At 51.8% G+C, this 13035-nt stretch overlaps 1 protein-coding gene across 1 annotated transcript in view; it reads left to right on the forward strand.

The window, feature by feature from the left end:
* Positions 1 to 4561: 4561 nt before the first annotated feature.
* Positions 4562 to 13035, forward strand: part of Ntsr1 (neurotensin receptor 1) — a 50157-nt gene continuing 41683 nt past the window's right edge. The window contains exon 1 of the mRNA NM_001108967.2: positions 4562 to 5742. Coding sequence (NP_001102437.1) covers positions 5026 to 5742 — 717 coding nt within the window. The 5' untranslated portion in view covers positions 4562 to 5025. The remainder of the gene's footprint in view (positions 5743 to 13035) is intronic.

Genomic DNA, 13035 nt, shown 5'->3' on the forward strand with positions numbered 1-13035 from the left:
GGATGAGGCTGCCATAATGACCCTCATTGCTAGATAGCCCATTCCAAAAAGACTTTTGGGTATGTGCACAGGATAGACACAGCAACATCCTGGAAAAGAAAACCTTGGGGAAGAGAGAGAGGGTGTGGCATCTCCCTGCCTGGCTTCTTGGACTGGCCGGAGCAGGTGCTTTGTGAATGCTGGTGTTTCCTCACAGTGATATTCTGTGTTATTTGAAGAGTATGTACTCACTGTAAGACACTCTCAGTGTCTTCACAGGGACCACACCATTTGCACTGTACTCATGGGGAAACCAAGGTCCAGTGGATTTATTTACCTTGTTGGAGCCCATCGACAGGACAAGGTAGAGCTAGGATTCCAGACTTCTTGGAATCAAATATCATGACACCCTGCCCACTGCCAGTAACCCTCTATATCCTTGGGGCATGTCTCTAGTCATCACACAGTGCACTCTCGGCAGCCACCCCACTTCCTCTCCTGTTTCCTACCCCAGAATGTAACTTGTGACTCCAGAGAGCAGGCCAAGGCTGAAGGGTAATCTGGGAATTAGAAAAACAAGGGTGACCATTTTACAAGTTGAAGGACCTGGACCCCAGGGATCTGCCAGAAATCCCCAGAGACGCTGTGAGCATTGTCAGACCGCAGGGAGAGGCGGTGGCTACTCTCCACATGCTGTGAGCAATGTGTTGCTCTATTTTTAAGATTCCTCCTTGGAAGGCAGCAGGCCTTGGAAAACGTGCAGTTCCAAACTGTTAAATGGAGCACACAGCACAGCTCTTCAGAGCGTTCAAGCTGACTACCCCCGGTGTCTACACATGCAATTATACCCCACCCACCCACAGCCGCACAGGGCACCAAATAATATCAGTAAATATAACCAGGTAGGGTATACACACCCACAGTGCCGGTGCCTGAGAGGCTGAGGCAGGAGGATTCTGAATTCAAGGCCAGCCTCAGCATCTTTGAGAGACTGTTGTCTCAAAAATAGAAAACAGGGGCCAGAGAGATCTCTCAGATGGTGAAGACACTTGCTACGGAACCAGACATTCTGAGTCTGATCTACGGGATCCACAGACTGGAAGGAGAGAACTAACTCCTACAGGTTGTCCTCTGATCTGTGCATATACTCGCGCGCACACACACACACACACACACACACACACACACCCTGTGTCACCCATGTGCCTGCATGAATACACACACACACACACACACACACACACACTCAAATAATAAATAAATAGAATGTTGACCAGGAACAGTGACACACACCTTTGATCCCAGCACAAGGTAGTGGAGACAAATCTCTGAATCTCTAGAGTGAGATATAGACCAGCAAGCTCGCGCAGTGAGCCTGTGTCTCAAAACAACAAAAATATAATAAACATTGTTTTAATGAAGATGAATAAATAAATGGCTTAGAGATGCAGCTCAGTGAGAGAGTGCTTGCCTAGCACGTGCGAGGTCCTGGGTTCAATCCCCAACACTACAAAAAGCAGAAAAGAAGCAAATAAATAAATGTTTGCTGTGTTAAGTGCCTGAGCTTTAGAGGTTTCTTAGAAAGCAAAAAATAACCAAAGCAGTACGACTGAAAATGTATTTACCTTTTCAAAAGAATTCTTTTATTTTTAATTTGCATATTGGCGGCGGGGTATGTGCACATGAGTCAGACACCAGTGGAGGCCAGAGGGGGTCAGGTCCTATGGAGCTGGAGTTACAAACTGTCTTCTGTGGTCCTTGGGAACCAGGCCTCTGCAGTTAACAATGAGCCATCTCTTTAACTTTTTGAACTCATTAAGAAGCCTTCTATCCTAACAGTGGTCTCGGGGCCAGAAAAGGGAGGCACAGCATCCAAGCAGACATGGCCTCCTTTCACTGGAGTCTGTGGAGTACAATGAGTAGGTGGCACTGCTGTTGTCTGTGTCTGTGTGAGCAGTGCTGAGGGTCACAGGGGTCAGTCATCAAACCACATAAACAAAGATATCAGCTCCTAGGAAGGCGCCTGCCGCAGCCTTTCATTGGTGGTTCTTTGAACTTGGCTTTCACATGAAGATAATAGCTAAAAATTTCACATAATGATGGGGACTCGGCCTTACCCAGATCACACAAGGAACCTAGGAGGCTGAAATCACCCTGTATTCTAGCTACGTTTGGAAACCCAGACCCTGTCAACAGACCTTGACCCTTGCTGTAGAGGGGATGGGTCAGCTCTGGCCCTGGAAGTGGGTCCAGACCAGGAGCAGCTGGGACTCCCCATGGCCCACCCAGGTTTCCTGATCCCAACATTCCTGGTAAGTTATGCTTCCAGAGCTTTGCTTGCTCATGGCTAGGTAGGTGGTGTTTCTATCTGTCAGTGTGCAGCATGAGCCGTCAGTGTTAGAGCTGGGTCACCTATGGGCACATCTGGATCCAGGCTTGACTCTCCTATAAGGCGCTCAATGACGTGTTATTTAGAGAGGGATCCTGCTGGGAATCATGGATTGACGATGAAACCATGAGATTGAAGATCCTGGGTGAGCCTTCCTGGCTCAGAGCTCAAAGAACAATCTAGAAGCATCCAGAGCCGAGGCCGCTTGGGAGCCCCTGTGAGGGCCTGCACCGTGTTTATGCACATCCAGGGCTTTTGCATGGTATTTTCCTAGCTGGCTTTAAGCAAATACCTTGTCATAATATGTGTGCTAGGTTGCCATTTCTGATTCTTTTTTTTTTTTCCTTAAAGCTTCGATGCTGTCGGGAAAGAAAGCTTTGGAGACACAAGGCTGGCTTAGCCAAAAGGTCAGGGCTAGAAAACTAAACACAAACTCATACTGCCTTTGAGATGGCCTCTCCCACGTGGCTGCAGCTCCTGTTGCCAAATGGCTATACTAGCTAGGACCCTCCTCTGGGGAGCCCCCTAATGGAGAAGGTCGGATGGCACTGTTGGTGCTTGGGTCTGGGCAACACCAAGGATACCACGGGGGTGTGAGACATGGGATGGATATAGTACTACTTCTTCCTAACCATGTCAGGACCATCAGGCCCTCCCCAACCCTTCACACCCCTCCCCATGCTCATTGCACAGAGTCCGTCAGAGAACAAATCTAGTCTCACCTGGGGCAGTTTTCAAGCCCACCTTACCTGCACCTGATGGGCACCCAACCAGAACCCATCAATACAGATTTCCAGTTCCCTTCCACAAAGGAAGACGCCAAGGTGTACCCAAAAATATTAAAGGCCTGTTCAACCCCTACACCCTCAGCCTGCTGTACTGGTTTTTAACACGGGGACGCAGCTGTTTCCTCGGAAAACAGAGCATCTTATGCACTGCTTTTCATGTGTTAAGATTTTACCGGTGAGCACCAGCTTTTGTCCAGCTGGCACTCTCCAAACAGGTTGAAAGTTGGGGTCTGAGGGTCTCCCTGCTGGCCGAGCAGGGACTCTCTGGTCACATCAGGATCCCTGGTCTGGGTCAAAGCCTCACCCACTTCTCTCATTACCCTCTCTCTCCCCACAGTCCACTCAGGATCCCTAGTTCCAGCACAGCAGGTACAGACAGCAGCAGGGTCCATGCAGGGACCGCAATTTGCCCTGAGCCTTCTTCCCTCCTGCCCCAGGACTCCCCAGGAGTTTTCTGGAGGAAGAAGGCAGAAGGGCCGAGTGGGGAAATAGAGGCAAGGGCCTTGGGACAAGCAAGATGGCAGCAAGCCTGGAAGCTCTTGCCAAGGCCCCTGCCAAGGAGGACAAGATGAAAAGACCTTTGTTCCCTAGGTCCCTGACTGGGGCAGGGTCCCCTGGGAAAAGCTGAGCTGGGCTGAGTTCACAGCCTGCAGTGTTTCCTGGAAGGACAGATGTGACTCTGTGTCACCCACAAACCTGCCCTGCCCCTCTGAAACACGACAGAGCACCGGCTTTGAGAGTCACTGCTGGTGACCAAGTCCAGGTGACTACAAGAGGACAGAGGGGCCCATCATACCCAAAGGCAGCATAAGACCGTGGGATTGCCTGGGCCGGCGTGGAGAGATAGGCTGCTCTGCCTTCCGGCGCTATGCTTTCCTTCACCCGACCCTTCACAGGCTAGAGGGCCCCCTGGGTGCTTCTGGCACCCCGCAGGCACCCAGGAGGGAGGAGGCCGAGCCAGCTGTACAAAGGCCCTGCCATACCAGCAGGGTGCCCCCCTCCTCCTCACCCTTTTCTCTCTGGTAAGGGAGCTGAAGGCGACTAAGGGTAGCTTCCTTTTTGGGGTGGGAGAAGTTGGGATCAATGATCGGGAAGGAGAAGATTGTGCTGCCCGGAAAGGTTGAAAGGAAAGATCCAATATCGCCTCATTCTCCCTCACACCGTAGGGAATCCTGTTTCCTGGGGTACTCATCCTAGCCCAGGTGGTCCCGGGAGCGTGCAGAGGCAACCGTCAGCCAGTATCCGGGTAGGGAGGGGACAGTGGCTGTGGCGTCTCTGACTCTCCAACACCCACCCTCCTCCACTGCTGGGCGCGCCGCGCAGCCGCCAGCTCAGTGGAAGCGCGAGGAGCCCGGCAGGCTCCAGCGCAGCAGGAGGTGTGCGAAGTCGGGTGCGGGAAGAGCTCCAAGCAGAAGAGGGAGAACGAGGGTGAGCACACTGGGTAGCCGTGTGTGCGCTCCGCTCTGCGCCACAGGCTCCCCCAACGAAGCCACAAGCCAGCAGGGTCGCGGTCCTGAGGACATTACTACCACCCAGGAGTGCAGAGAACCAACCACAGAATCTGGAGGTCCGTAGCAGCCCGGATCTAGGCAGGCTAGGGGCTAGGGGGTCGGGGGGTGGGGTGCCGAGGAAGAGCGAAACCGGAACGCAGATCCCAGACTCTGGAGGAGAAAGAAGAGTGGATCCCTGAGCCGGCAAGTCGTGAGCCCCAGAGCTACCAGGCAGGATCCCCTGGATAACGCGCTTAGCCGCTGGACGGCACGCCCCCCTTAGCTTCTGCACCCTCTCCTCTGGGCGCCTCCTCATCTGCCCCTGGAGGGACTTTCACCTGCAAAGGTGCAGGACAAAGCAGCATACCCGGCACCCACCATGCACCTCAACAGCTCCGTGCCGCAGGGCACCCCTGGTGAACCCGATGCCCAGCCCTTTTCGGGACCACAGTCCGAAATGGAAGCGACGTTCCTGGCGCTCAGTTTGAGCAATGGTTCTGGCAATACCTCGGAATCCGACACGGCAGGGCCCAACAGCGACCTGGACGTGAACACTGACATTTATTCCAAGGTGCTGGTGACTGCTATATACCTGGCACTCTTCGTGGTGGGCACTGTGGGCAACTCCGTGACAGCCTTCACTCTAGCGCGGAAGAAGTCACTGCAGAGCCTGCAGAGCACTGTGCATTACCACCTGGGCAGCCTGGCACTGTCTGACCTGCTTATCCTTCTGCTGGCCATGCCCGTGGAGCTATACAACTTCATCTGGGTACACCATCCCTGGGCCTTTGGGGACGCTGGCTGCCGTGGCTACTATTTCCTGCGTGATGCCTGCACCTATGCCACAGCCCTCAATGTAGCCAGCCTGAGTGTGGAGCGCTACTTGGCCATCTGCCATCCCTTCAAGGCCAAGACCCTCATGTCCCGCAGCCGCACCAAGAAATTCATCAGTGCCATATGGCTAGCTTCGGCGCTGCTGGCTATACCCATGCTTTTCACCATGGGCCTGCAGAACCGCAGTGGTGACGGCACGCACCCTGGCGGCCTGGTGTGCACACCCATTGTGGACACAGCCACTGTCAAGGTCGTCATCCAGGTAAGAGCGTCGAAGTGGGGACTCTCTGTGCCATGGCACATTAGAGGGCACACCGGGGCACTGATTTCCCATCTGGCTGTTTCTTTCCATTGGAGCTATACAGAGACTTTTAGCAGTGTCACCTCAGAAGCCCCGATGATTCAAGGCACCACCTGGGGAGATGCAGCAGTGCCTCAGAAGCACTTTTTTTCCCTTCTCCCCTGTCCCAAAGTAGACCCCAGTGACAGCATACTTAATAGCTTACTGTGCTCTTAGGCTGGGAAGGGGCGGGGCACACCCATCAACTCTTCTTCCGAACTTTTCACTCCCAGTCGCCTGCCCCACCCTGCTTCCACCCCTCCTGATGAAGGAGGCTTGAGCCCCAATCAGTGACTTCTGTTTACTGTAAGCCTTCAGGTACTCTCAGGGAAGAGGGTCGCCATCAGCCTTTCAAGAGGTTACAAGAATCCCTGAAACCCCAGGCTGGCTCCCTAAGGCCTTCTGGCTGCCTCTCCTGGACACAAACCCAGGATCTGGAGCTTCCTAGTCTGTGAAGTGAGGTGATCACAGAATGGTCAAGAGGGCTATGAGAGGGGCTCTCAGGTCCCCAGTGTGAAGCACTCCAGGCCCTTGCTGCTGCCGCTGCTGCTGCTGCTGCCGCCACTGCTGCTGCTGCTGCTGCTGGTGATGGTGATGGTGATGGTGGTGGTGGTGGTGGTGTTTGTGCAGAGCAACCTGGAGTGTCTTGGTGTAGAGGGGTGTAATAGGCAAATAAAACTGGGATGATGGACCACAGTCCTCTGTGGGTCTGAGCATAGCACCAGGGAACCAGATGGGAGCCTCCTTGGAAATTACTAGCAGAGTAACTCAGCATGCTGGGAGCTCAACAGGAAAGGACCGTGAGGAGGGAAGTGGGTATCCACAGGGGCAGCTAGAGCCCCTGAGTGGTTATGCCAACACACCAGAGGCTGAGGCAAGAGGATTACAAGTTTGAGGCAAGCTTGGACCTCAAATTTGTGAGACCCTGTCTGAAAAACAACCCCCCACAAAGAAAATGAAGAAATGAAGAAAGTTTTGAAGAATTTCTTGGCTCTAGACCCTGGGCAACCATGGAAGTACAGGGAGGGTTCTCTTCCACCACGGGGTGAGCAAGAAAGGCAGAGAATGAGAGGATCTGGCCAGGGGCTCCTGCCATGTCAGAGGGGCCTCCGGGGAAGGTGGCTATGCCAACTTTCCTCATCAAGCCATCTATAGGCTCCCAGAGCCTCACAGCAAGATTCTGTGGTCACATGGTATATCCAGGTGACACCCAGAAACCAGAAATGCCGGGTTGGTTGCAATCAGCATTCAGACATCAGGCAGTATCTAACTCAAGAATTCATCTCCAAGGTAGGCCGTGGGGACAGGAATAATGCTCTTGTGCTACAAGTGTCCCTGTGTACGGTCCCTCTTGAGCTGCCACTCCTAGCAGGGCTGAGTCAGTGCCTAGCTTGTCTAGCAAGGTCTTCTGCATTAAGGCAAGTGCACATTCATTGGGTGCTCCATGTGACAAACAGTAGGATTCACCATGGCTCCTTGCTTCCTTTGAGGCAACAGGCCTCTTCCTTCAAGCTCCTGTCTTTGATGGGCTTTGTAGGAAGAGGGCTTCGCAGTCCACACTGTTCCCAGCTCCTCCAGCTGTAGGGTCAGGGGCAAGCACAACTCACCCTCATCCACTAGACAAAACCCTTTTTGAAATCCTGCAGAAGCCCTGTTGGAGCCACAGAACCGGATCCACATATGACAGGGTGTCTCCTCCCTTCCAAAGCTCTCTTGTCATTGCTTGCACCTCCCGGTCCATGTGACAGGTTCCTGGTCACTGTCCATCAGCACTGATTGTTGAGCACCCGTCCCGGGCAAGGCTCCCCTCAGTAGCTGTCACATTGTTGGCTGAGTGTTTACTAAGTGCCTGCTGGTGGCCTTTGTGCCCCTGGAGAACAGAGCTTCCATTTTCCCTTAGAAGACTCAGCCTCATTCTCAGAGCAACTGAGTGTAGCGTGTTCTTCATCTGTCTTATGTTAACAGCTGACCAGGTCTCTCTGGCTGGGAGCACAAGCTATTCTGGTTATTTGATGAGACCATTCCTCGGGAGAGGCATGGACCCTCTCACCCCTCCTAAACCACTGTCTGCAATCTGAAGATGTATTTCCGTCCCTGGGATCATGGGATTTGCGGTGCCCACCAAAATGTCTGGGCACACTAAGGAGATGAGCACGGCTACCTTCTGTTCTACTTGTGTCTCCAGTCATGGCTGACTATCCTACATCTCCATCCTCATGGCCATATTTGGAAGTATTGAAATATTGGCCTCTTTCCAAAACAGGGACATCCCTCTGCCTTAGTGCCTTCCGTGAGGACTGCTACTCTGCACACTTTAAGGATCCCGTCTCAGTGACTTGTAAACAGAAGTTATTCAAAAGTGAGCTGAGGGTTTAGGGGGTAAACTTCAGGGGAACTGAGAACAGTTTAGAGGTCGGCTGTTTGGGGCGTAGCAGGGGAGGGTAGAACCAGGCAGGTGGTGGGAAAACCAAAACAGCAGGAGAACCCTGGTGCCCAGCTCATTCTAAAGGCTCTGATACCAGTAGACAGGAGGAAGAGCTGGACAGTCCCCAGGACTGTCCCTGACGCCACCCAGGCTGTTTCCTGCTCTGACCTCGGGTCTTACGGCAGCTGTTAACTTGGGACTTTGTGTCCCAGCTCACATAGGTCCTGTGTTCACATGTCCAGGTAGTATGCACTAATCGCATACATAGGTGAGCCCAAGGACTGTGCCCACCCTCCCCAACGTCATCTGCTGAGTTACCCTTAGCCTCTTTTCCAATAAAAATGGAAGCATTCCTCTTGAAGTCAGCCCAACAGCAGCAGCAGCCCTGGATAAGGTGCACACTACCTCCCAGGGGCAGGAGAGGCTAACACAGGGAGAGGTGGTGCCCCACATCTACAACAGATCAATAGCAAGGCGACTAATGGTTGAGCAGCCACAGGGCATAACTAGGGAAGGGGAAGCCCTGGTTTCAATAGAGTTTACAGAAACACAGTCTGGGGAAATGACACAGGTGTGTGTGAGCGAAACAGTAGTGAACATTGAACATTGATCTCCCTGTATATGTTTGCAGCATTTAGTGATCGAAGTTTGATTTTTTTTAAAGTCACTGAGTGTGCGCACACTCGGGCACACACTTGAGTGAAGGTATACACATGTGGTTTTTTTTTTTGAAGTTACTGTGTGTGTGTATGTGTGCGTGTGCAAGCACACAGACACTCAAGTGAAGGTATATGTGTATGGAGTTCAGTTCCCTCCTTCTGCTGTGGATCCAGGAGTCAAATACAGCTTGTCGTGTTTCAAAGTGGACATTTTCACCATGCTGATGAAGGCTTTATTTTTTTTTAACATGTGTGTGTGTGTGTGTGTGTGTGTGTGTGTGTGTGTGTGTGTGTGAGAGAGAGAGAGAGAGAGAGAGAGAGAGGTTAAGTGTAGCTGTATTCTGGGACTCATATGGGTGCTGGGAGCCAAATTCCAGTCCTTTGGAAGAGAAAAAAGTACTCTTAACCACCTAGCCATCTAACCAAAGCTTTTAAAAGCACAACATGCTATATATTCCTGGGCATAGTGGTGTATGTCTATAATCTCAACTCTCAGGAGGCAGAGACAAGGGTAAAGACATAGTAAGACCTGGTCAGAGAAGGCCTGGGGGTGGGGTGGGGGTGGAACTTGGCTTACGAAATCTGGCGTCCAGACGGTAGGCCATGATTGAGCATAACGGCCGAGACTCTAGAGCTATGGGGAGTGACAGAGACTGAGATGGTCTTTCAGGAAGAGGTAAGCCCTCACCTTGGGAACAGGGTGATCTGGCCTTGTGGCTAGCTTGGCCTAGAAGATAGGACATAAGGGTGGGGACATGTCGGCAATCCAGGTAGAGTCTGCCCTGGAACCTTGCTTCTCAGAAAGCAACAGGGGCAGGACTGCCTATTCATTCCACCAAACAGGAGAGAGCCAGAGGCACTTGTTCAATGTATCCCGTGGACTGCTGGTGCTTCCCTCGGGGATTAGGGTCAGTTTCTCTGTGAGATGGGCAAAAAGAAGGGAACATGGGGACCCAGGGCTGGCAAGAGTCCTGGAGGGAGAGCCTGATCAACAGGAGCCCAGGGGTCTGTACGTGTAGTTCCTATAATAGCCGAGTGCTAGGTCTCCAGGCCTCACCCTCAGAATGATACTTCTTGAAGACTCTTCCTCTTGCAACCCTGCAGTGCCAAGAGCAGTGGGAGTTGTCCCCCAAGCAGAGCCTCGAGTCTTCATCTTGATATGTTGCACTGGGAGGCAGAGACTCTAGCTGATCAAGTCTGATAAGGTGACAGAAATGATCCCATGGTCACATGCAAATAGTGAGGCCCCCTGGGCCAGACTGGCATGGAGGGCACTGCCAGCATTCTGGACCATGCACCAATGTTGTAGGTCTGTCTGTCTGTATGTCCAAAGCTATGATTATATAACCAGCCTTGCAAGATTTTCTAGCTGTTTGCATTTAAAGGGAGGAGAGATTCCCAAACCCTCTCCTTCCCAAGTTGCTATCAGTCAGCGTTTTATCACAGCCCTAGTAAGTAAGCTACAGGACAGCGTTTTACGGCTGTGAGCAGACACCATGACCAAGGCAACACTTATAAGGACATTTAATTGGGGCTGGCTTACAGGTTGAGAGGTTCAGTCCATTATCATCAAGGTGGGAGCAGGGCAGCATCTAGGCAGGCACGGTGCAGGAGGGGCTGAGAGTTCTACATCTTCATCTGAAGGCTGCTAGCAGAATACTGACTTCCAGGCAGCTAGGATGAGGGTCTTAAAGCCCACACCCACAGTAACACACCTACTCCAACAGGGCCACCCTCACTCTAACAGGGTCACACCTTCTAATAGTGCCGGTCCCTGGGCTGAGCATATACAAACCATCACGGTCAGACCTGCCAGGTTGAAATTACCCTCTTCAAGCCAGACACCTGTGCCAGGGCTGGTTTGGGAAGTTGGCAGAGACTCCCAACACCCGAGCCATCACTCAGGAATGGACAGTTGGGGGCCAGAGCTGGGTTCAAATCTCAGCTCTATAGATATCCCAGCCACAACACCCGGGACACAGCTTCCTCACCTGCCAACCATCGATGAATTAATTTATATTAGATGCTTGCAACTGCCAAAGCCTGGAGGAGCTCTCAATTCACAACCTGCAGGATTCCTTCCACTCCAGGGAACAACAAAGGACCGTAGGCAGGCGAGGCAAGGACTCTTTGTAGAACAGCAGAGCACTTTTATCCCAGACTGCTTTCTCTCTCCCAGAGCCTGAGAGCACTTCCGTCATCTTTGACACTCCCACGGTTCACAGGACACTAGGTCAGGGATGCGGACAGCTAGCCAGCACCTGACCATCTCCTTTGAGAGATACCTGCTGCCTGAGGCAGAGTCCAGGATAGGTCTCTCCAATATCTTGTTCCAAGGAATCTTCCTCTGAGAATGTGGAAGCCTTAAGATTGGGGCCACAGCCTGTAGGTCAAGGGTCTCTCATGGGCTCCCAGAGAGTCCTGCAAGTGCACAGGAAAGAGGGAGGGACAAGCAGAGAGGCTTTGGGACAGGCTGCGTGCTGAGGAACCAGGAGAGAGCTGGGGCGGCTGGAGCCATGAGCATTAACGGAGAGACACGCGGTGGCTTTTACTCCAGGAAATGAACAACGCCAAGTTTCCCAGCAGAACCATATGGAGGCGTAATGTTTTAAGAGTACAGATCTGTCTTTCTGCCTTTCAGGAAACAATGTAGCGAACAGTAAGAGTAGTAAGGAAGCAGCTGCCTTATTCCATTATTCCAAAGAGTGGTTTAGACTGGGGCTGGGAGAGAGCAAACAAAGACCTGAGGCGGCTGGGTTCCTCCCTCTCTCTTTCCCTCCCTCTCTCCCTCCCTCTCTCCCTCCCACCCTTCCTCCTTCCCCTCCTCCCCCTCTTCCTCTTTTCTTCTCTCCCCCACCAACTCCACCCCCAGATCAAAAGGGTTTAAGAGCACTAGCAGCTCTTCAGGAGAGTCAGAGTTCAATTCCCAGCACCCACATGGTCAGCTCACAACTGTCTGTTACTCAGTCTAGGGCATCTGATGTGGCCTCCTGGTCTCCTTGGGTACTGCATGCGAGTGACACATAGGTATAATACACTCAGTCAAATGTTCAGACACATAACACTTCCAGTTTCCCCAAGTCTCTCTATTGTGTCTTTAATTTAATTTATATTAATGTTTTCACTCCCTAAGTCTGTTGGTCTTGTAACACAGTCTTTTCCTTTTATGACCTCTTATCTTCCCATTCATTGCAGACAGTTCTGTACCTCAGGCAATGTGGTCACAATGCTGACTTTGTAGTTGTTGTTGTTGTTGTCTTGACATAAGATCTTACTGTATAGCCCAGGCTGTCCCAAAATGAGCATCGTCCTGTCCCAGCATCTCAAGTGTTGGGATAATGGGTAGATACCACCATGCCTGCTCCACTGCCTGTTAAAGCCTCGACTTTTCCTTCTTCTGGGTCATCCTTTTAGGTTCCTCTGTGATCACCAGATGACACAGGGGAAATCGAGGCCCCCTCTTTGGATTCGTAGTCTCTCTGACACAAGAATTTAAGAATGGATTCAGAAGAAGTTTGAGGTTGATTCCATTAAAGTTTAAAGAGAAAAACTCCCAGGGCAGGCCCAGTGTCAACACCAGCAGCTGCTTGGAGAAAAATGGAGGGGGAAAAGTCATTTAAGCCTTCAGGGGAGTCAGACAAGTGGCAAGCACATAGCCACATAGCTCTGTGTGTGTGTGTGTGTGTGTGTGTGTGTGTGTGTGTGTGTGTGTGTGTGGTGTGTGTGTGTGTGTGTGTAATAAGCGCCGTGTGTGGTGTGTATGTGTGTGTGTGAGTATATATATGTCTTTGTATGTGTCTGTGTGTGTGTGCGTGTCTGTATCTGTGTGACTGCGTGTGTGACTGTGTGTGTGTAATAAGCACCGTGGTGTGTGTGTGTGTGTGTGTGTGTGTGTGTGTGTGTGTGTGTGTATGTGTAGGTGGTAGCTTTGGAGAAAAAAAGCCCAAAGTGTCAGAAAGGCACAGATAAGTTCTGGCCAGCCTCCAAAAGAGACAGAAAAGGGAAAGGAGGCTGGGAGGGAGCCTTTCTGATTTAAGCGTTAGGAAGAGACCATACAGCTGGATCTCATGGTGGTTTATGGGGTCCATGCACTGGGGAATTCTGGAAGGGAAAAGTACAGTATCTCTCTTA

This window comes from Rattus norvegicus, chromosome 3, assembly GCF_036323735.1.
Source record: "Rattus norvegicus strain BN/NHsdMcwi chromosome 3, GRCr8, whole genome shotgun sequence".
Classification (NCBI taxonomy): domain Eukaryota; kingdom Metazoa; phylum Chordata; class Mammalia; order Rodentia; family Muridae; genus Rattus; species Rattus norvegicus.